Genomic DNA, 21,297 nt, shown 5'->3' with positions numbered 1-21,297 from the left:
ATATTTTTGTATTACCACTTTCAAAATTTCACTTTCCTATAGAACATTTCTCGTAAAAATGGAGCCTAAGAAGCAGCTTTCATTAGGGGTCGGATGTTTGTCCATGATTTATTCCAATAATGGTTGCTAATGAAATTCAAATAAATATTTTAAAGACTATAAAAAATAAATAACTATAAGTCACCTGTGCTTCAAGCTGAGCCACCTGCACTCCTATGTTCTCCAAGTCTTAGCATGTTTCTGTCCAGCCTCAGAGAACTGAGACTGAAGCTCCTTGTACTGATGCGCCTTCCTCCTCCAGATCTGTGCACTTGTTGAGGAGTTCTCCCTTCAGGGAATCAATGTGAGCAGACAGACTGGCCTTTTCTCCCTCTACACACGTGAGCTTCTTCTGCAGTAATGAAAGAAAACGTATTCAGGGTGAGGGATAATCTACTTCAAGGCTGCTGCTACAGTAGATTTTGTACTGTGGTTATTCTTGACACTAAGTAAAAATTAGTTTAATTAAAGCTATTTATCAGAATATCAGCAAAAAACTTAATTCTGACACCAGGCAATCGAATTTTCTACTTTTCAGTTTAAACAAGAGTCTAGAAACCACTGCTCCTTACCTGAAGTTCATCATTAGCCTCGTTTAGGGAGCCCAGACTACTCTCCAAGCTGGTAATTTTGTCTGCGAACTCCTTTTGCACAGCTTCAGTTTCATTAATTAAGCTCTCCTTCTCATTCTTCCAGTCCAGCAGAGCTTGATGTTCTCGTTTCAGTTCCTTACATTCATTCTGACTCGCAGAGAGGTTGGATTTCAACTCTTGGCTCTCCTTCTCTAGCACCGTCACCCTGTTGCTCAGCCTCTCTGACTCTTGTTTCTGTTTCTGGAGTTCATTCTGAGATCTACAGTGAAATTAAATATTTACAAGGATTAATAACAAAATGTATTATTCCTACTCCACAATGCTGATTATGAAAATGAAATGATGATTACCTGTCATTTCTGGTCTCTGCATCAGAAAGTGTTTTCTTTAAGTTTTCCTGTTCACGTGCTGAAGTCTGAGCCTGCTGCTCCAGTTTACACTGAAGTTTCTTCAGCTCCTCTGCCTGCCCTTCAGATTTAGCTAAAGATCCAAAAGACAAATCAGTTTAAGATTAAAATAACCTCAGATTAATTCTCAAGACTAACCGCTACTTCTGACATCCCTAAAACAAATTTACCTTTGAGATCATCTAGCAGTCCCTGGGTACGTTTGAGGCTCTGGTTTGAACTCTTCTTCTCTTCTTCCAGCTGAGAGAGGCGCCTGTTGCTCTGGTCCAACTGGACAGTCATACTGTTCTTCTCTTTCTGCAGCTCCTGGAGGGATGAAGAAATGAGTGGATAACATGAATCCATGCCCTACAATGATGAGAAGTGCACTAAAAGCAGAACTGCAAATTCACAATTACAGCAAACGGATTTTCAGCCCACCTCCATTTTCTCGCGGAGGTCCTGCTCTTTGGTCTGACAGGCCTGAAGGCTTTGTTCTGACCTCAGCAGCTTCTGTTTCTGCTCCTCCATCTCCTTCTCCATCTGCTTCTTCTGGAAGCACATCTAAAAAGGAGCAGTGTGATACAAATTAAGGTCAAGGCAATTAAGATACATTAAATACTTTTCCTCTAGGGTTGTGGCTTTCGCTCCTCTCTGAAAGCCTAAACACACTCAGGATGTGGTGGGTTTTTTTCATTACACATCTTTTTGTTAACTTAAAAACTGACTACTAAAAATACAACTAAAAACAAAATTAAAGTTGCATCTTCAACAGTTCATCAAATGCACAACATTCACAAAGTCAGTGAGCACTAATTTTACACGACTCACACTTATAAAAAGATTTTAATTAGGCCTCGTCCAACAAAATCACCAAGTAGAAATGCTTTAATCTTTTAATAAATGTGCTGGTGCGATGTTACAAATCTACCTTCTCCATGTCTGCCTGCAGTATGTTGTGGTCTTTTTTGGCCTGTTGGATCTCTTGGGTCAGCTTGGTTCTGGTCTGGTTTAGCTGCTGATCCAAAGCATGATGGGAACTCTGCAGCTGGGCAAGTTCCTACACAAAATATAACAGGTACGAACACAATTCATAAACCAAATTCTAAAAACTTCATTATTAATAAAAATCTTAAAAGACTAAAATATTTCCCACTGTTGTACCTTCTGACTGTCTCTCTCTTGGTCCTTGAGTTTCTGCTCCAGTGCCCGTCTGCAGCTTTCAGCATTGTGCCTCTGGCAACTCATCTCCTCAGTGACTTGTTTTAGTTTCTGCTCAACCGATGAACACTAAAAACAACTCAACTCATTAGACAACTTTGCTAGTGATTAACTTGTGCTCTTTACTGCTAAGCAGAATAAAATAATGTCGCCTACCTTGGACTCGACCTGCTGGTGTCGGTCTGTGGCCTGACTCAGCTCGTGTTTGGCCTTGGTCAGGTCTCTGTCCCGCTCGCTGAGGTCTTTGCGGGCCTGGTTCAGCTGCGTTTGAAGGTCCTGCAGTTTGGACGCTTGGTTACGAATTTCCTTCTCCTGATTGGCTAAGTTCCTCTCTAGTTCTGACACATGGCCACGCAGCTCTGTTAAAAGAACAACAACCACAAAAAAAGAAGTGTAAAGCAAAAGTTACTAAACACCGAACAATACCCAACATACTAATTATAAAATACTTTATAACAAAATACCTTGGTTCAAAGTCTTTAGCTGCTCCATCTGTTGAGAGGATCCACTGGGACTCGGTGCTGCTCTGGAAGAGCTCATCCGCTGGCTGGGTTTGATCGGCGTCTCCTCATGGGCGTCCCAAAGGGATGTCCCTCGCCTCTTTAGAGGTGTTTCCATTATGTCCTGAGACTGGCGGCGATGGGCAGAATCCTGCTGTTGCCATGGGAAAATGGAAGACCCGGCTTGTCGGGCAGCAATGTCCTTGTGACTTACACTGACTGAAGACTGATTCAACAGCTAGAGAAGATGAGAAATATTAAAACTACTAAGAAATAAATGCTCATAATTATAAAAATAGATTTATTTATAGCACTTACTTTGACCTGCAAGACTTTGAGTTCACTTTCCAGTCTTTTTCTTTCTTCTACCTCTTGGTTGTATTTCTCCTGCAGCTCCTCTAGTCTATTATCTATGGAAGACACACAATTCAAATCCAAAGTAAACTTATTCAGTCATTTAGAAAACAGTGACTCCTTAACAGATGGAGCTTAAAAAAAAAAGATGTCTGAATGCAAAAATGATTCTATATACATTTTTAGAGACAGAGACACTCTAGAAATAACTGCGATAAGCCTACACATGAACACAGAAATGTATATTAAAAGAAAAGTGAGAAAAGTCTGTAAATCAAATGTTTACTTGCTTATAAATAAATAAATAAATAAATAAATAAGAACACAGAATGAATTGCAGACTCCCTGAAGATAAAAACACATTTTAATACCATGCTGTCTGTAGGCTGGGATCGATGCTGGTGTCTGAAAACTCTTCTGTGGAGTGGCGTAGGTCTGCAGCTCACAGGAGGATGATGACAGTGAGGAAGAGCCAGCAGGCTGGGAACGATCCAGTTCATTTTTGTGCCTGAGCAGATATAAGGTGCTCATCAAGGTCTTGATAAATCACTGAATTTATCACTCTGAGTCATACAACAGCACAGAGAGAGACGCATAACTGAACTCACTTCTTGAGCTCCTGTTCGAGTCGTTCAATGGTTTTTCTGCAGGAGTTAAGCTGACCTTCCAGGTAGCTCACCTACGTTTAGGAAGACAATTCAGTTAGACAAAAACATTAGTTGGATATCAGGCTTGTGAGCTTGTCACTTGAGTACCATTTATGCAAATCTGTACTCCCAAGCTGAAAAATAAATAATTCCTCCGTAACATAAGTTGTTTTTAAAGTTTTATCTTCAGATATAACTTGCTCACAAATAAAAAGGGCGGGACACACTAACAGGAAAACACACTTCAATATGAGCGTCTGTAATTATACATGTGATGAACAGTGGCTATTAACTAACACCTTTCAGCTTTACTGTTGAATACATGTTAATCTAGATCTGAAACTAGGTTTATCCTGCAATGATCAAATGCTTCTTCCTCTCATCAGAAACTGACCTGCTGTTCTTTGACTCCAAGATCATGTACAACCTTTTGCCGAGCTTTCTCTAGAGAGTCACATGACTCTAATAAAGACTGGTTTTCTCTCTTCAAAGCAGACGTCTCTGTACGTTCACTGTCCACCTGGAGAAATAGACTCATATGAGTAGGAGAAGTATTTCTCAAGCTTATTTTAAATGTTTTGATTGGGTATCTTTTCAAATAGATGTGTCAGTTTGTTTCTCACAAAACACATTTGTTCAAGCACTTCTGATAAATGTTGACCTTTTGCTTTTGTTTTTGGAGTGCAGCTTCTAAGGAGTCCAACTGAAACTGCTTTTGTGTCTTCTCCTTCTTCAGTTTATCCAGCTGGACTTCCATCTCCTGGATCTTCTGCAGGGCTTTCCCTGGAAGTCCATCCTTCCACTCCTCCACCGCCCAGCTCATGGTTTAACCTTACTAAAACATATATCCATTTATATAAAAGTAATGAATTGATGACGAGCTGATAAATATACCTAGTTTAAAATTTAAAAACATTTTTAGGGAATCAAGGACTGATACTGGCCTAGCTGACTGCCCTATAAGTAAATAATAATATTTACTGGCAGTGACCAATGATCAGATCAACAAATGTTTGCTAATCAATATTTATCTTCCTTCGGTACATATAACAATAATAGCAATATACAAAGAAGAAAAAGCATCAGTTTAGACACGAAAAAGGCTAAATGTCCATTTTAAACATTGGTAGTGCCACAGAAATTCACACTATGCTTTGTTATGCAGACATAATGAAACGTTTTCGTCTTCAGTGTGAACAGACAGTTCACATGAGGCTAAAGTCCCTTCAAAGCTGTGTCTTCTATCAACGCTGACAGTCAAAGCAACTAAGTGTAACTATAACTACGTAAAGTTAACCTCAGATTTTATAACAAGAAATGAGTATTAATAGTTATACCGGTGAAAAGAAAATTACAGCCCATCATCTGACCTGAGCAGGTTTTAGTTTAATATTAAAGATTAGCTAGCTAGAAGCTACTTTACAGAGTTTACGTAGTAAATGATGCCCGATTAAATTACTGAATACAACCACAAAACACGTATTAGAAGTCAATTTATTTAAAAGCTGGATATGATCAAAACATAGCTTAGTTTCTGTTTAACGTTAGCTTTCTGAAGAGCATGCTCTCAGCAAATATGACATCGATATATATTTTTTATTTAAATCGTAAATTATCCAGACAGGGGCTAAAGATTAGTGCAGATTCTATATTAGTATATTAGACAGTTAACTCGAAATTGAAATAAATCACATAGCAGTAACGACTCAGGCTGGCTGCACTTACTTTGGGCGCGATGCTCCTTTATCAAATTCTCCTACTGTTTGGGTCGCTCTCGTTGAAAAATTCAAAATTCAACAGAGGAAACGGCAAGCCGCGAAGCTCCGTGTCGATTGGCTGTCTGTTACGTCGTCAGCTGCGCCACGAACGCGGATTGGTTCGCTACTCTTTGTGTCCACAGCGACACCAAGTAGTAGGAGTTTATAAATACTCACTAAGCGCACGTCCCACTCGTGTGTAAAATACACCTCTTAGCATGAAACACTTTTTTTGTTTTTGTTTTTACTTCTGTGTAGAAATTTGCTGCAAAATGAAGTCGTCCTACAAATGATTCTGATTATGCTGTAAATAAAGTGTTACAGTAGTGTAACCTGCTTGAGATGAATGCATGGACCTGTTCCTCAGATTCAGTTTGAAATAATCCTTTTCCAACCTTAGATATATTTTATAAGTGGTAGAAAGCAGTTCTGGTCTTGTTAATTTGATTATCAAAATTGAGATCACTGTCCAAAATAATTCCAAGACTCCTGACTTGCTCACTGTGTTTTAGAGAACGGGATAAATATGAACACATTTTTCACAAATAAGAGCAAACATTTTCATCTCACTCAGTTTGAAAAGGTTTTGAGACAGTAGTTTATGTTATCAGTGCAGGTTATTAGCTTGAACAGGGGTTAGATCATCAAAGGAAAATTTTAGTACAACTACATATCACCTCCATAAGAATGGTAGAATATATTATGATTATTTATGACAGTACTATGTAGGAACAAGTAAAGGTTAAAGAGTAATGGACCAAGTACTGACCCTTGAGGAACACCTGTTTGAATAATTTCGGTAGTATATCTAAAATTACTAACATAGACACAGAATCTATTATCCTATAGATGTGATAAAAATCAGCTTAATAATAAAGCCTTTGAGTTAAAATGTCATGGTGAGCAGTGTTGAAGGCAGCAGGGAACAAAGATGACCTGCAGATCAATCACTGTTGATCTTCTGGTCATAAGAGCCGTTTCTGTGCTATGGTTGATTCTGAAACCTGACTGGTACTCGTCATATATATTGTGACTTGAAAAATATCAGTTCAGTTGTTTCCAAACAAAAATCTTTTTAAACATGTCGCTTAAAAAGGCAAATTCTAAAAGAAATATGTCTAGCAGTATTTCTAACCTAACCTAGATGCCACAGCTTCATACCAGGTGAAGTTTTTAGCCTAGTCCTCAAATAAAAGACAAATTCAACAAAGATTTCTACTGGAAAAAAGTTTTTAGTCTAACTTGCATCACTACTGCTTCCACAGACAGACTTAATCAGGCCAGCGTCTGTTCTATGAATCAGATTAGTCCCTTCTGTTAACATATCTGCTTTCTTTATGCAATCAGGACATGTAGCTTTAGATGTGCTGCTTAAAAAAAGATTCAGAAGAAAATGTTAGAATACAGAACAAAGTGCGATACTGTCATTTATTGATTTCCACTGACACGGTACAGAAAGAGCCAGAGGCTTGATTTTTTTCGATTATGCATTCCAATAGAATAATATTCATGCCTGATAAAGATAACAGTTCATTACAGAAAGAAGAGAAAACAGTGTGCAGGTGGCCTTCCAATTACCCTTTGCCTGGCTTACATGCCGTTTCAATATTGGTGCCACAGGTTTTATCTTTACTGACAGAGTAAAAACACAAAATATATAACTGTATTTTCGAAGTCTTTGACCAAAATTAAACACAATGCTCAATTCTGGCCAATAGAAAGTTTAGATACATAGGTTACTGACCTGTGCAAACAAGCCTACAACCTATCTTTACATTGTGTTTTTCTTTTAGCAGTAAGACAAAAATAAAGAAGGTGAAATTGCTCAAACTGTGTTTTTGGGTTACCAAGGCAAAACTGTAAGGCAGGCACCTTTTAGATGCATTTTTGCAGGTGACAGAGTCACATTTGCACAGCTTGCTACAAAAATGACTTTCAAATGGTTTATTTCCAACTATCAGTTTGCCACCTTTATGTTAAGCATTAAACTGTTTCCATAGTAAATGAGATAAGAGTGAAGCTACATGCATTTAAAGAACGACAGAACTGAATCGTTTCTGGCAGTGCAAAATGAAGACGGCAGCAAGGCCAAGCGTCCACTTGCAGAAACTGCTTAAATGAAATAAAATGTGCTTACATTTTTGCCATTTGACATCATTGTGTCATAAAAACAATACAAAATCTGAGTGCAACAAAGGCCCTGGTGATAATCTTTGCATTAATTACTTTTAAGTCTTCCTCCCAACAACACACCTTAAACACAGCCACCTAGTATTTTTATACATTTTAGTCAACCCTAAAGCAGAAGTACAGTTTGGTGATCTATAACAGCTCCCATTTGGGGGTTTAAACTCCAACTACTGTTTTAATGACCCACAGATGCTTTTACAACACGCATTCTTGCTAAAGGTAGCACTTCCTAAAATGTGGAACTGTTACCATCGGTTTTAAACTACGGTTTGAATTAGCTTACAAGTGTGCACAAATTAGATTAAAAGACGCACTTCTCTTTGTATGAAATATTACACCAATTCTTGACAATAAAATGTAGAAGTTAAGGATGCCACCCTCTACTTTATTACTGTAAAAGCTATACACCTTGCTATCTTAGTGTATTTTACCATCCTGTCTACAACTGTATAGGTCATTTCTGCATCGATGCTGCGTCTGGAAGAAGAAAATACCAACAAAGTTTAATAATGCATCTCTTGACAAAAAGGCAATAAAAGCTACTGTGCTGCCCCCTTTTATTCCTGAGAGCAAAGGGACTCTGATCCAGGATCATAGTACCAATGTCTTCACTGTGACTTAAGAGGCAAACTGGTCACATATCAGCACCCCGATTTAATGATACACTGAACAGACTGAATAGCTGGTTCCTTGCCAGTTTAACCTGTGGCCTATTTGGTCAACAAGCCCCAGTAGAAGACACAGAAAAGAAAAGAAAAAGCCACACACAAAGAAAACATGAACAGTCAAACATGCAACACTTCCTGCTTCTTTTAAACGAGCAAAAGATACTTGTTATTCATTAAGGAATAGTTCTTTGCATTCTCCTCTCTGGTGCTACAGAGTACACGATGCATGGTCACATTTTCACAGTTTAGACATGAACGAAAGAAGCCAGAATATCTGAGGATTTAAAAATGCATCAGCTGTGAGTAACAACTGTTCACTTTTTTGTACAAAATTTTAAATCATGAACAACTGCCCGGGGCGACGCTGCGTAGCCATAACTGCTGCCAAAGAAAAAGGATAGGAAACTGTTAATTGACAGGTCCACAAAACAGTGAATGAATCAGACTCACCAGGAAAAGGACAAAAAAATTTAAATTGGGCTTCAGAAAATAGACCGTTCACATAAAAGCTTTGTATCTTAAGAAAGGCTGCATAAAAAAATGTTTTCATCTTTCTAATGGTGGGATTTTGTTTTTATGCAATGTATGAAAAGAAACCAAAACCAACATTTTAAATGTAGTTCAAGTTTGGATGAGAAACAAATCAGATGCTGTATTCCTCTCATTCAAACAATGCAACCCCAATGTGTCTCCATTTTTTATCCAGGTCTGACAGGAAGTAGGCGGCTGTAGATACAAAACGTGGTCCTCATCCATGAGTTAAGGAGTGAAGACTGCTCACAGAGAAGCAGAAGAAACGGAGTGAACAAAAATATTTAAAAACTGAAGAGGTAAACAATGCATGCCATGCATTTGTGATGTGTATTTTGTTGTTGCTGCTTTTGGAGAGGTCCCTCATTGCGGACTCTCGTTACTCTTTTTGCTCCTTCAGCTCCTCTTTTTTACTTCTGCTCCTCAATTTCACGTTTGACTTCAGCTACATAATGGTGATCTTTTCCATGAGCCACCTCCATGACAGCGAGAGCCTGAAGACAGAAAAACAGATTAGATGCACGTTTGCCTTGACAGCTGATCAAATGTTGAATGTAATAGCATTTGAATGTCAATACAGTGATGTAGCTTCAGACACCAAAGTTAAAATCAATGTATCAAAACATTTACTGCTTCCGCTAGATTTAAGAGGGTAAGTAGCAGCCAGGTCCTGCTGCTCAACTGTACTTGATTAACTGATGATGAACAAGTGTGGCTGCTTCTATAAAACAAATAGTTTTGGCAGTTTACTGGTCTGGAGTGATCTTTCCAGGAGTGGAGGTCCTTTCAAATTCACCAGAAGTCAGATCATTCACTGCTCACCAAAACTGCAAAAAACCTAAGAGCTATATGGCTCAGATGCTACAGACCCCAGGTAGCATGTTAAATGCTAAAGTACACTCAGAAATAAAACGAACAAGTATGGTTGGAGAAAGGGTGATTATTTACAGCCACAAGCTAGAGGACCAGGGCACCTTGCGGTCTCCGGTTGACTGTGACCAACATATTCTATGTATACCAACATATTCTAGAGTCATATGTGAGACCATCTGCCCAATAGTCAAAGCCTTACTATCAAGACTGTCATGAAACAGGACAATGATTCCAAGCACAGCAGCAAATCTCAAACTGGAATGTTGTGCAGGGACCTTAAGAGAGCTGTGCATAAACAAATGTCCACAAACCTCAAGCAACACTGTAACAGAGTGGGTTCAAATTCCTTACTTCAGGTTACCACTGTTAAACATTGCCCAACAGACCACTGAATCATGAATCATGGGGTTTACTTAGTTGCTCATGGGACTACGTCTACTCCATTTCCACCCTGACTTAGTTCTAGTACATGCAGAGATGCTCATAAGACACAAAAACAGGACAAAGAATGAACAACTGTCCACTCATCGGTCTCTCCGTGGTCGCTTGTTGCATTTCAAATGCTTTTGCAGCCAACTGCTTACGCAATTGATCTTTTAATACACCAAATATTTATACATGCATTCACCTTCTTCAGAGCTTTGACTCCTTGGGTCTTCTTCTCGAGCCCCAAATACAGACGCCCTAGCTTCAGATACATAGACGCCACATTCAGGGAATACGCTGGATAGTGAACACTGCAGAAAGAACATAATCATCAAAATGAGCTGAAAACATCATCGTAAAAAAAAAAAGTTAAAACCACATTTTTGGTAGTTTACTGTACATGTACCCAGCTTAAAGGAATAAGAATAAAAGGTGGTTATGGGAGTGGATAACTTAGTTAAGGTGACAAATCAAGAAAGACCCATAGCAACTGGTAAAATACAATCAGAAAGAGAGGAACAAAGTGTCTGCTTTATCTCCAAGACTCTTAGTGCAGGGCTTACAAGATAAAAACAAGTTTTTCTTCTTTTTATGCAATACGAAAACAACTTTGATACAGTTACAAATTATAATGTACCATTGTAGACAGTGATTGAATTAATCTAGTCTTTATGACTTGAATTTCCAACAGATCGATTTACCTGTACGGTTGAACGATCTTCTCTCCGTAGCTCATAGCGCCATCCCAGTCCTGCATGTACAGGCACACCCCCATGGCCTGATACATCATGTGCAGCATGTAGACATTTGTGTCTGCAAATATAGCTCCCATCTTCTCCAGGCTGAGCTCACACATTTCTAGCAGCTCACTGGGGGGTGCAAGAGAGTCAAGAAATAATGACACAGAAAAGGCAGCGCAAGAAGAGGAGGCAGCAAAGCTGTCAGAGATCAGGAGAAAGACGAGAATACATTATAATAAGAGAAGGATATTTTTGTAGTGTTTGGCACGCCTGAATTCTTCAATGACATTTTTGGCATAACGGACCATGGATCGGATTTCCTCAGTTTCTGGCGGAGGGTTCAGCTTCCTGATCTCCATTTTTGCCTTGTCCTAAAGACAGAGTGAAAAAAAATAATACCGAGTTTTATAACATTGCATCTTATACAAGACAGTCTTTGGGGGAAGCTATGTTAAAACATAAGAGTACCAAATATAAACAGCTGTACTGTCTGACAACAGCACACTGGGAAAGAAACAAAATTAGACATACAAATATCTCAGTATGCATTAACCAGTAGTTCTGCTTGGATTTTAGAGCACAACATTAAGTCACTGCTTCATAATGCAGTGCATAAAGTAAGCTAATTACAGTCAGATATCATTAAAAGGCAATTCCAGTAAAACCAAAAAAGACCTAAGGAGGGATTTTAGTTTTTCTGAAACTTTCAGATTTCATTCCAAATGTAAAAATGTGCAGAAGTCAAAATGATGCAAAAACATCTTGTCACATGCTAAGTACCATTTCTATTCTAAACAGAACATGCTATGAAGACTGACGCATATAAACAAAAGACTGCATTAGTACCCATACAGTACACTAGTTTATAATGTGGAACTGGGACACAGCCACCACATCTCTGACAGTGTAAGGTGTCGTTTGAAACAAAGGTGGGAGGAAGCACAGGTTGGCACAATGAGGACAATGATCCTGCTGCATTTCCCCAACACACAGCTAATAACTGACCCAGATAATGTACTTGCTGTTTTAGTCCTCAAACTAAATTGTTTGTTGGTACCAGACTCCCATTCAAGATATCAAAAATATATGCGCTCCTAAGAGATAAACTCACAGTACCTTAGACCTGGAGGTGCACTCTGTGCACTGGCATGTGAAAAAATAGGAATCCAGCAACCTCTCCTTCCTGTCCTCTGTGGGGTAGAGCAGGTCTATGTAGCTGTTAAATATCTACAGAGAGAGACATGACAAAAACAACCTACAATAAGAGACTTTTACACTTCTGTAATTGAAGGTTTCAAAATGATGTATTTACTTGCCTCTTCTCCAGGGTTTATCTCTTTAACAGCTCTGACCTCAGCTACTGTGCCTTTGTAGGTCACTATGACATTGGGACTACAGCTATGATTCATCAGTGCTACACTGGAAGGAAGAAGGAGTGAGAGAGACAAGTGAGAGAAAAGCTGTAAAATTAAAAAGACACTGATAAAACACTACATTTAGCAGCTCTGTGACACTGGTACTACAGCTCTGTGGGGTATCACATGCAGTTCTGCCATGAATACTTTTATTTTTTGTAAACTGTATTCAAGAGGGCAGCCAAGTGTGAGCACTATTCGCTTTTCCAAGTTTTTAAGGTATTTTAGTGGCTGATCAGATACCTCTTGGTAGAATTGTTGTCAGCTATGAAGTAGTAATATGTAAAATGACCATAAACAGTTGCTTGTACATGCTTCACATAGCATGAAATAAACAGACAAAATAAATAAAGTGATCTATAAATATAAAAACCTCCTATAAAACAGGCGAACTGTCACTGAGAAAGTGGGATGACATATTCAGGGGAATGAAAAGAGGAATTTATTTTGAATTTAATCTCCTAAAATGTCCACACAGAGCGCTGAATGATGACGACATGTTAGCTGCTTACTCAGGAAAAACAGCTGATCCCAGATGTGAGAGTTCCTCGTCCTCTATGGTAAAACCATTACAATTAACCTGAAGGAAAAAAAAAAGCAGGGTTCAGCAACACGAAAACACAACTTGCATCAGCCTCGGCTGTGCCGTGCCACCCACTTCAGTGAGGAGGAGGAAATTCTGGTAGTGGAGATTAAATGCAGCTGTGTGATAACAGGCCAAAGAGGTTTCCATTGATGTAGCTTGAAGAGGTGGGAGACAGCCCACTGCCAGACAGATAAAATTAAAGCGCTCAAAGCTGCAGAGTTAAATGGCAAAGAATCAGTGGGCGTGTGATACAGAGCCTAGTTAAAACAAACATGCACTCCTTTATGTCTTTCTGCCTACAAGTGCAGGACAACTGAGAATGGATGGAGGGCTGAAAGATGAAGAGATGGTTCCAAGTTCCCCTAACCCCCAAACAGTATGAAATAAAGATTCTTAGTGGGAGAAGGCTTGAAATCAACTGATGTTAAGCTAGTGTTCAAGTACGGATTATCAGGTGTTTGGGAAAAGCGCTGCCATACGAACAAGGTACAAATTCAGAAACAGGGTAGCTGCATCTGCGTCAGGGTGTCCAGGTTAAAGTGCACACCACTAACTGTAACCTGAATCTCCACCATTTGAGACCAGCTGTGCTGCATGTTTCCAGTCTCTCTGCACTGTTGACTGTCAAAAAGGCAAACCAGTGCAGTGTAGTGATGTCATGCAGAAATATGTTTAGTACCATAAAAATAATGGAAAATAATGCAGACTGTGGGCAGGGAATGGCTGATGTAGCAGTCTCAGTGATAAAGGTAAACACTGCATTGGCGCCGCCATGAGATTTTAGTTTTTGGATCCATTGGTTCACTGACAACTCGAACAGCCATCTGGTGTTTCTTCATTGATACCTGTGCAAATAGCTCCGTGAGAGCCTGTTCATCAGGAAGGTTACTGATGTGTCTGGAGTAGAAGTGATGCAGCGCTGCTATGTCTGTCTGGTTCATCTCCTCCTTTTCGCTGTCCATCTTATCTAAATCTGTCAAAGAGAAAAAGATTAAAAAGAATAAGGGACAAAGGGCTGACAAAGAAGTGAGAAAATTAATAATTACATGAAAAGCAACTGACAATATAACAGACCAGACATTGGGCTTAACATTACTGAGATTTATTTAATTAAATTTATTCACATTTATTTAAAAGAGAACCAAACATGTAAATAATAAACATGTACTACTGAGTTGTCTCTCATTGGCAGGAAAAAGTGAACAAGCAGCTGACTTAAAGTTTGATATTTAAGTCAGCAAAACGTAAATATCAATATAACATTTGACCATTCAGTTACACTGGACCTCTTGCAAAACATTTGATCTTTTTTTCCAAGCATAAAGAAATATATGCATTAAACTGATGATTCAAATAATAATAATAATAATAATAATAATCTGGTTCCAAACGGTAAGCAGATGAGAACACCTCAGTGTTAATAAGTGTTAAACACAGCACCACTATGAGCCGTCTGTCTTTGCCAATCACACAAACCCACTCAGACACAGACGAGTAGCAGCAGGCAGCAGCTGGCCAACCATTTGTTTGGTTCGCATGAGGGACAAGTATGAAGGTTAATTCTCTAACAATCCCGTGGTGACACATCTGAGCCGGAAACAACAGTTCAGACTAAATAATAATCCCAAATGGAGCACAGGAAACCGTTTGTTGGCACTTCGGGGAAACCAGAGCTCGTGCATGTGTGAGATTACGACCAATGGGACCTGTTTCACTGTGTTTAACTTCATTAAAACCTGAAAGTTGCACATTAGTAAAGCAGTTAGAACAACTGCAGAAAACAGAAACAAAAATGCCCTGTAAATCTTGCTGCTCGAAAACAGGCTCAGCAGAGTTTAGTTTCTTAATTATGAGCTAAAACTGAGTTATATTAACAGATAAGTGCATCTCAGTATAATCACAGTTTCCCAGTGACGATAGATGAGTTTATTGCTCAAGGGCACAGTGGCAGTAGTTGTTAAAGGAAGGGAGAGAACATGAAATTACAGAAGCCAGAAGCTTGGGATTTAGATCCCCAGTGCTTTGCACACTTGGAGTGAATGAAAGCGACAGAACCAGGACTGGAGGCTACAGCTGAGGATATTAATAGACACACTGCCACAACTGCAGAGACATAGATAGCGCGCGCACACGCACACGCACACGCGCACACACACACACACACACACACACACACACACACACACACAAAAAGTGCATGAATGTCTAACTAAAGTGTATGCTTATGTATTCACACTCACACACAAACGTTAACTTACGAGCTTCAAACTCTTTAAGCAGTAGCAGCCTTTCTGAGGGAGTTCGCTCTGTTGTGGCTCTCTGCAAAATGACAGTGTTTAATGAAAAAACCTGAATCATAGCGATCGCATAATGATGTAACGATATAAACTAAACTTAATTTTCCCTTTACGCTGAATTAAATTACCTGCAGACAGTTCTAGTATAAACGTTCAGCTGAGTTTAGACATTAAAGATCTTTATGGTAATACAGCAGCTTCCAAGCACAGCTCAGGGACAGCAGTGTTCATGAGCATTGTCATCAACCAAGATAAGACCTACATTTAAACGCTGTGGTCAAATTACGACACAAGAAGGCCATGTTAACACTGCACAACGACTGTTCATTTTAATCTAAACTACATGTGTGATTACACTGCGCATGGAAAACTATGTAAATTAAAGTGATGAGTCGAGTCAGATTATTGTGAAGACCCAGATCATATTTCACTCAGATATTTATTTTAAGGTTTGCTTGTTGCTCCTTCCTCTTCTTGCTGTGTTATTCATCCAAATGGTAATTACGGCGTCTTAACCATAACTCTTTATTTTTGTTATGTCGTAATATGTAGAGAACATCTATATCTCTCATAGTTTTTTTTTCCTTTTTCATTTTAGTGTTCATCTCTGAGTATTCTCTGGATACTGAAACATTACTTCTCCTGCTTCTTTGTGTCACTTCACCTGTTTCATGATGATTCTTGCCACCAGTCTGACCGTTTCTGATGGACACCAGTTTTCCCCGTAGGAACACATCGCTACACACTCCAGCTTGTGCATGGGCCAATCACCTCTCTGTGCAAACACACAAACACAGTAAGTGGTAAATTATCCTTTTCTGAATAAGTGTTATAAAAGGAAAAACAACAGGATACGCAAAATTAAGACAGCAAAGAAAAGGAGAATTAAACGGACATTTCTGTCATCAAAGAGTAAATCACTGATAAATTAATGACCGAGGCAAACGTCATTCTGTCTCTGTCTGTACTTTACTGCAGTGTACAGAGTTTGATTTGTACCATCACACTAGAACTAAACAGATCGTCAATAACTGAACATTTGTCAATAACTCAGTAATGTAATGTGTTACTACACTAAATTCAGCAATCACATTACAGCTGCAGTTATGTTGCTACTTGTCTTACAAAGGTTCTTCATTGAGGACAAATAGAAAACATCTAACTGGAGCCTCTGTTGGTCCTGCACTGATGTTAGTTGATGTGCAGGGAAGGAAAATGTTGGAGTGGAGATACAGTTATTAATTTTATTGCACTAAAGAATAAGAGAGCACTGTTAAAGTGCAAACTGCTTACAGGACAGACACAGCTGCATCATGCTGCTAATGCATTATTGGCTCTTTGCAGGCATCTGCACAAGAGAGCATGCTAATGTTAAGCTAGCAAAAGGAGCACTTTTTTGAACATAAAGTACCAACTGACACCTAGTCCTAGTCAGTTCCTTGAGCTGACTTTTGAAACTTACAAAAAGACTTCAAAATCTCCATTAAAAAGACCAAAATGACCATCTTACCTGACAGTCAACATTGCAGTAGTAGGCCTGCTTACATTTACCACACTTAAAAAGGTCTTCTCTCCTGTAATGACACGAAGATGCAATACATTCAGATACTGCTGTACGTAAAAGGGACACTTTCTTTTAAACTACATGAAGAAACAACATGACACACCTGGATGGTGGATACGGGAATAAACTTTATAGTGACAGCCTTCAACTTCTTAAAAAAAATGACAATAATAAAAATTCAACCTGATATTGAACGAGAAGGCCGTGACAGTTTGTTATCGTCTGGGACATAATAGGGAACATAAAGATGTTTAGAGTTTAATTTTAATCACATCTGGGTCACATGCATTGGATCTGAATTTCAGATTATATTCTCAGGAGCGTCTACAAACATTTTCAGTTCACTAATTATGTCAGATAAGGCACAAGGTACAACACGGGGCAAATATACACACTTGCGTACATGCCTTCCAGTGCACGCCTGTCCTGGACTTGACTTCTCATCTCATGGCTCCTCCTCTTTTGGGACACACGGACGCCTATATTTAGCACCCTAACCTTTCAATGCTCTACAAACCTTTTAATGGCTTCTTTGGTAGGACGCATGTGTGTGTAAGAAAGTGTCAGTAAGAGTGTCACAGAGAGTGAGTTCATATAATGCTATAAAGTGTTGTGAAGGGATTTTAAAATTAAACTGAATCTAATTTCCTGTCATGTTTTTGATAAAGTGTGCCTACACACTCCTCCTACACATGATGCTCTCTGAATGCTGTAGGCCACTCAACAGCCTACACGGTTACTGGTGCAAGCGTGCTAGCTTTGGCAGTCTGATATTACAAAGGCAGCGCTTTGTCAAGTGTGTGCATGGACACAGTCCCTCCCACCCTCCAGAATTAATCCCCAAAAAGTTGCAAAACAACAAATATAAACGAAGACAAAAAATAAGACAAGACATAGTGCAGAAAATCTAAATTAAATAGAAAAGTCTAAGAAACACAAATAATAACTATGAGACACAATACACCCATGTAGAGAGAGGAAATGACTACAAATTACCATAAAGCCACACAACATTATACAGACATCCGCTACATGCACAGCTGGAGACACAAAAACAACATTATGTAGTTCGTTCTGGGGGGACAAGTGAGGATCTTTAACAGGTCTGTGCCCAGAGCACGTGTTGTATAAGACAAGCAGACACGTTATACTATGGCATCAATAGGGCTGCAAATTTACCAAGTGGTCCTTTAACCAAGTATGCGACCTGTAAATACTGATAACCTATTTAAGACTATATAGGGTATATACACAGTACTTAAAAAGCACTGTATCGTTTTAAAATCCACTCGTGTTTTACTCTCTTGACTCCGCAGTGCTACAAACAAAAGCTGCAGCATCTGTCAGGTGAGCTGGCTCGTCTCACTGACCCACTTTAATCAGCTGAGTAGGTGCACAGGGGTTTAACTGCTAACGTAGCTGTAATGAGGTTAGCTGGCGGTGAACTGGACGTTACCCGCTCCACTCAGTTCTCCTTTTCACAGAGGAAGGCGCCTGCTCGTAACTACCTGTTACAAGAGGGGTCTGTCAGCTGTTTGAGTGAGGTGAGGTGCAGTTTTACCTGGTGAAGCAGTGTTCACAGTGCGCTCCCCTCTCATTCACGGTCAGCACGTAGGAGTAGGCAGGACACGCGAACACCAGCTCCCCCACCGCGAAGTGTCTCAACGCCCGCAGGCCCCTGCCTTTATCCGGGCTCAGAAACCTCTCCGTCCCTTCTATGCCTTCGTTCTTCATGGTATATTTTGTAACGATTCTCCGGTCCCTTACACAGACCACCACCTGTGACTGCTGACCGCTTTAATCAGCCTCTGTCTGAGCTCCTTCTTCCTCCCTGCCCCTCCATGTGTCCGGAGCGACTGCCATCGCCCCCTGCTGGAGAGGCGACGGTAAGGACAGTGCGGCTGCACTTCTGTCGTGAAACGCTTGAATATTTAAAAATATATCTGGTGAATTAAAGATTGTATAAGAAGAAAAATCAAACTGCATAAAAGCACTTACACCATACTGTCTTATTTAAAACTTTCAACAATGTAACATAAAGCAACAAACTAAAGAAGACCTGGGAAAAAGATGTTGTCTCTGCATCTGAAAATGAGTCATGGGAAAACAATATTTAAAAAATTAGTCAGGGATACCACGGGCAAATTTATTCAGGATAAAATCATTAATCGGTATTACTACGCTCCTTTCAGATTACATGAAATTGGTTTAATTAAAGATGTGTCATGCTGGAAATGTAGGACAGAAAGATGGACTTATGTGCATGCATTATGGAATCGCGCCAAAGTTTTTCATTTTTAGAGCGATGATTTGGATTGTATGGGCCAATAATTTAAGTCTGATTTGCCAACGTCACCACAGATGTCTCCCCTTGAAGATGGAGGTCCTTTAGCACAGTTAAACAAGTGCGTAATAAGAGTATTGATAGTGGATCTAGTTACTTGTACCTCACTAATCCCTAAGCTTTGGAAAGAATCTCAAATTCTGACAATGAAAATGTGGATGCTGAAATGTTGGGAAGGCTTAATTGTAAAAATGAGATGCCAGAGAGGAGTGGAGCAGTTTATTATGAGTCCTTATCTAAAGAAAAAAACAAAGTATAATTTGATGCAACTCCAATTGCATGTATTGGAGTTTAGCAAGTGAATATTACCCACTAACTTATTGTAAATTGTCTCATACACCTCACTCACATCTGTGTCTTTGAAATGCCATTTTCTTTACTTTCTTTTTTCCTGTGATGCTTCCTGTTTTGATGTTTCTATCTGCTCCAGTTATTCCCTCACCCCCTGGTACTTCTCTATTTTACTGTCCTCCTTCTTTCTGATGCTGCTGTCCACTGGGACTGCCACATCAATCTGTGGTCTTCTGCTCCTTGTCAACCACCAACATGTCTGGTTGGTTGGCCAGCAGCTGCTTGTCTGTCTGGAACTGGAAGTCCCACAGGATCTTAGTCCTGCTGTTCTCAACCACCTTTAGTGAGGTCTCCCACTGGGACTTGGGGACTTTCATTCCAAATGTGGCACAGATGTTCCTGTACACTATGGTAAATGGCCTGTATTTGTATAGTGCTTTACTTAGTCCCTAAGGACCCCAAAGCGCTTTACACTACATTCAGTGATTCACCCATTCACACACTGGTGATGGCAAGCTACATAGCCACAGCTGCCTGGGGCGCACTGACAGAGGTGAGGCGCTCTGACTATCCCAGCCACTAAATTGTGCCTCTCAGTGTATGCTGTCCCAGCTTGGATCTTGATGCTATGTGTAATCTCCAGGGGGACCATTGCACAGTTTGCATATCTTGGGTCCTGTCAGCTGTGGTAGATCTGGTCCTTAGCTCGTGATCAGAACTTCTGTACTGTCTTTAAAGTTGACCTCTTAAGCCACTGGTAGGATTTCTTGATGTCAGCCACTTCCTCTCTCTGTCGATAATACATCCCACGCAAGGGAGTGATTGTCCATGATTGTTCCTCTTCCTGTTCCTCATCAGTATCCATCTTCAGCTGCTTGAAGCATTCTTGGAGATCTTCCTGATCTATTTGCAAATGTGTCATCTTTCATCCTGGATTGTAGTGACATGCACTAATCCTTGCCCTCCCTCTTTCTGTTGCTCTTAGAGCCTCAGGATACTGGACTGGACTTCAGGTGGAGACCTCTGTGCATTGTGACGAGTTTTTGTGTCTTGACATCAGTAGCATCTATCTCTTCCTGTGGACGTCTTATTATTTCAGGTGGCTATCTGATGACCTTATGTATTAATGACTTGGCTCTTATTCCTCCATTCAGCTGGCTTCTCAGTACCTGGCAAGAGGGATCAGGGAATTGATGTTTCGCTCACTCTTGGTGTGCAGCTTGATGTCATGATGTCTTGATCCTACCTCAATAATCCAGGTAAGAAAATCCTGGATGATGACTTATTCGGTGTCTCCAGACTAAAGAAGTCACATGGATTACTGATGAAACATTTCTCCCACTGAAAAGACTGCATCCAGATGAACACGATCAACTTTCTGGGATTTTAAATGGAAAAGTTTGTTTTATGGTCTTATTTAATAGTTTTTGCGCACTCTTACCCTGTTTGATCTTAATAACTACTAAAATTGTAAACTTTTTTTTTCCAGGAGGGAAGCAGTCATGGATGTGAACAGATGCAGAGGGCCTGCATCAGGTTACTATAATAGTGTGAGTTACAACTAGATAAGCAGTCTTCAGCAAGGTAACAGCACACTGGTATAATAAGGACTGTCTTTAAATAAATAATATTCTAAATTTGATTGCAAACAAACGCAAGGCTGCAACCCATCAACACCTGGAACTCAGTGGTCGAGTGAGAGACTAAATAAGCTTGAATGAGAGTAAATCTGGGAAGGTCAGCTCCAAAATCCTGCCAGAAGACTTTCCAAGAGTTGGGGGTGTCAGCGTCCATTAAGTTTAAGAAGTCTAAATAGATGCAAGCATGCAAGCTTTGGTGGTCTTATGCTGCTCTGATTCAAGAAAAACAGCATTT

General features: G+C 39.7%; 2 protein-coding genes across 2 annotated transcripts in view; both read right to left on the bottom strand.

Annotated features, from left to right (window-relative positions):
* The window catches only part of cenpf (centromere protein F), a 19,243-nt gene extending 13,729 nt beyond the window's left edge, over positions 1-5,514 (bottom strand). Inside the window, 17 exon segments of the mRNA XM_080884179.1 lie at positions 185-231; positions 234-291; positions 293-391; positions 612-891; positions 983-1,112; positions 1,210-1,345; positions 1,460-1,582; positions 1,950-2,078; positions 2,183-2,308; positions 2,396-2,598; positions 2,704-2,977; positions 3,058-3,149; positions 3,465-3,601; positions 3,702-3,772; positions 4,135-4,260; positions 4,402-4,575; positions 5,466-5,514. Of these exon segments, the coding sequence (XP_080740305.1) occupies positions 185-231; positions 234-291; positions 293-391; positions 612-891; positions 983-1,112; positions 1,210-1,345; positions 1,460-1,582; positions 1,950-2,078; positions 2,183-2,308; positions 2,396-2,598; positions 2,704-2,977; positions 3,058-3,149; positions 3,465-3,601; positions 3,702-3,772; positions 4,135-4,260; positions 4,402-4,563 (2,193 nt within the window). The 5' untranslated portion in view covers positions 4,564-4,575; positions 5,466-5,514.
* A 1,397-nt stretch (positions 5,515-6,911) lies between these two features.
* smyd2a (SET and MYND domain containing 2a) lies at positions 6,912-18,632 on the bottom strand. The gene is made up of 12 exons (XM_080885078.1): positions 18,349-18,632; positions 16,734-16,797; positions 15,888-15,998; positions 15,185-15,245; positions 13,772-13,899; positions 12,853-12,920; positions 12,242-12,344; positions 12,042-12,152; positions 11,176-11,296; positions 10,887-11,061; positions 10,388-10,496; positions 6,912-9,380 (listed from the first exon to the last, which is right to left on the bottom strand). The coding sequence occupies exons 1-12, from the start codon at positions 18,519-18,521 to the stop codon at positions 9,297-9,299; spliced, it is 1,308 nt and encodes a 435-aa protein (XP_080741204.1). The 5' UTR covers positions 18,522-18,632; the 3' UTR covers positions 6,912-9,296.
* Between the last annotated feature and the right edge of the window lie 2,665 nt (positions 18,633-21,297).

This window comes from Rhamphochromis sp. 'chilingali' (assembly GCF_963969265.1).
Source record: "Rhamphochromis sp. 'chilingali' genome assembly, chromosome: 6".
In the NCBI taxonomy this organism is placed as follows: domain Eukaryota; kingdom Metazoa; phylum Chordata; class Actinopteri; order Cichliformes; family Cichlidae; genus Rhamphochromis; species Rhamphochromis sp. 'chilingali'.
This window is presented reverse-complemented; position numbering and strand designations above follow the sequence as displayed.

Excerpts from the sequence above, each read along its gene's own strand:
- smyd2a (XM_080885078.1), bottom strand. The coding sequence starts at position 18,521 with ATGAAGAACGAAGGCATAGAAGGGACGGAGAGGTTTCTGAGCCCGGAT. Across the intron at positions 16,798-18,348 it reads TGTGAACACTGCTTCACCAG|GAGAGAAGACCTTTTTAAGT; the intron begins GTAAAACTGCAC and ends GTGTCATTACAG. Across the intron at positions 11,297-12,041 it reads AGTGCACCTCCAGGTCTAAG|GACAAGGCAAAAATGGAGAT; the intron begins GTACTGTGAGTT and ends CTCTGTCTTTAG.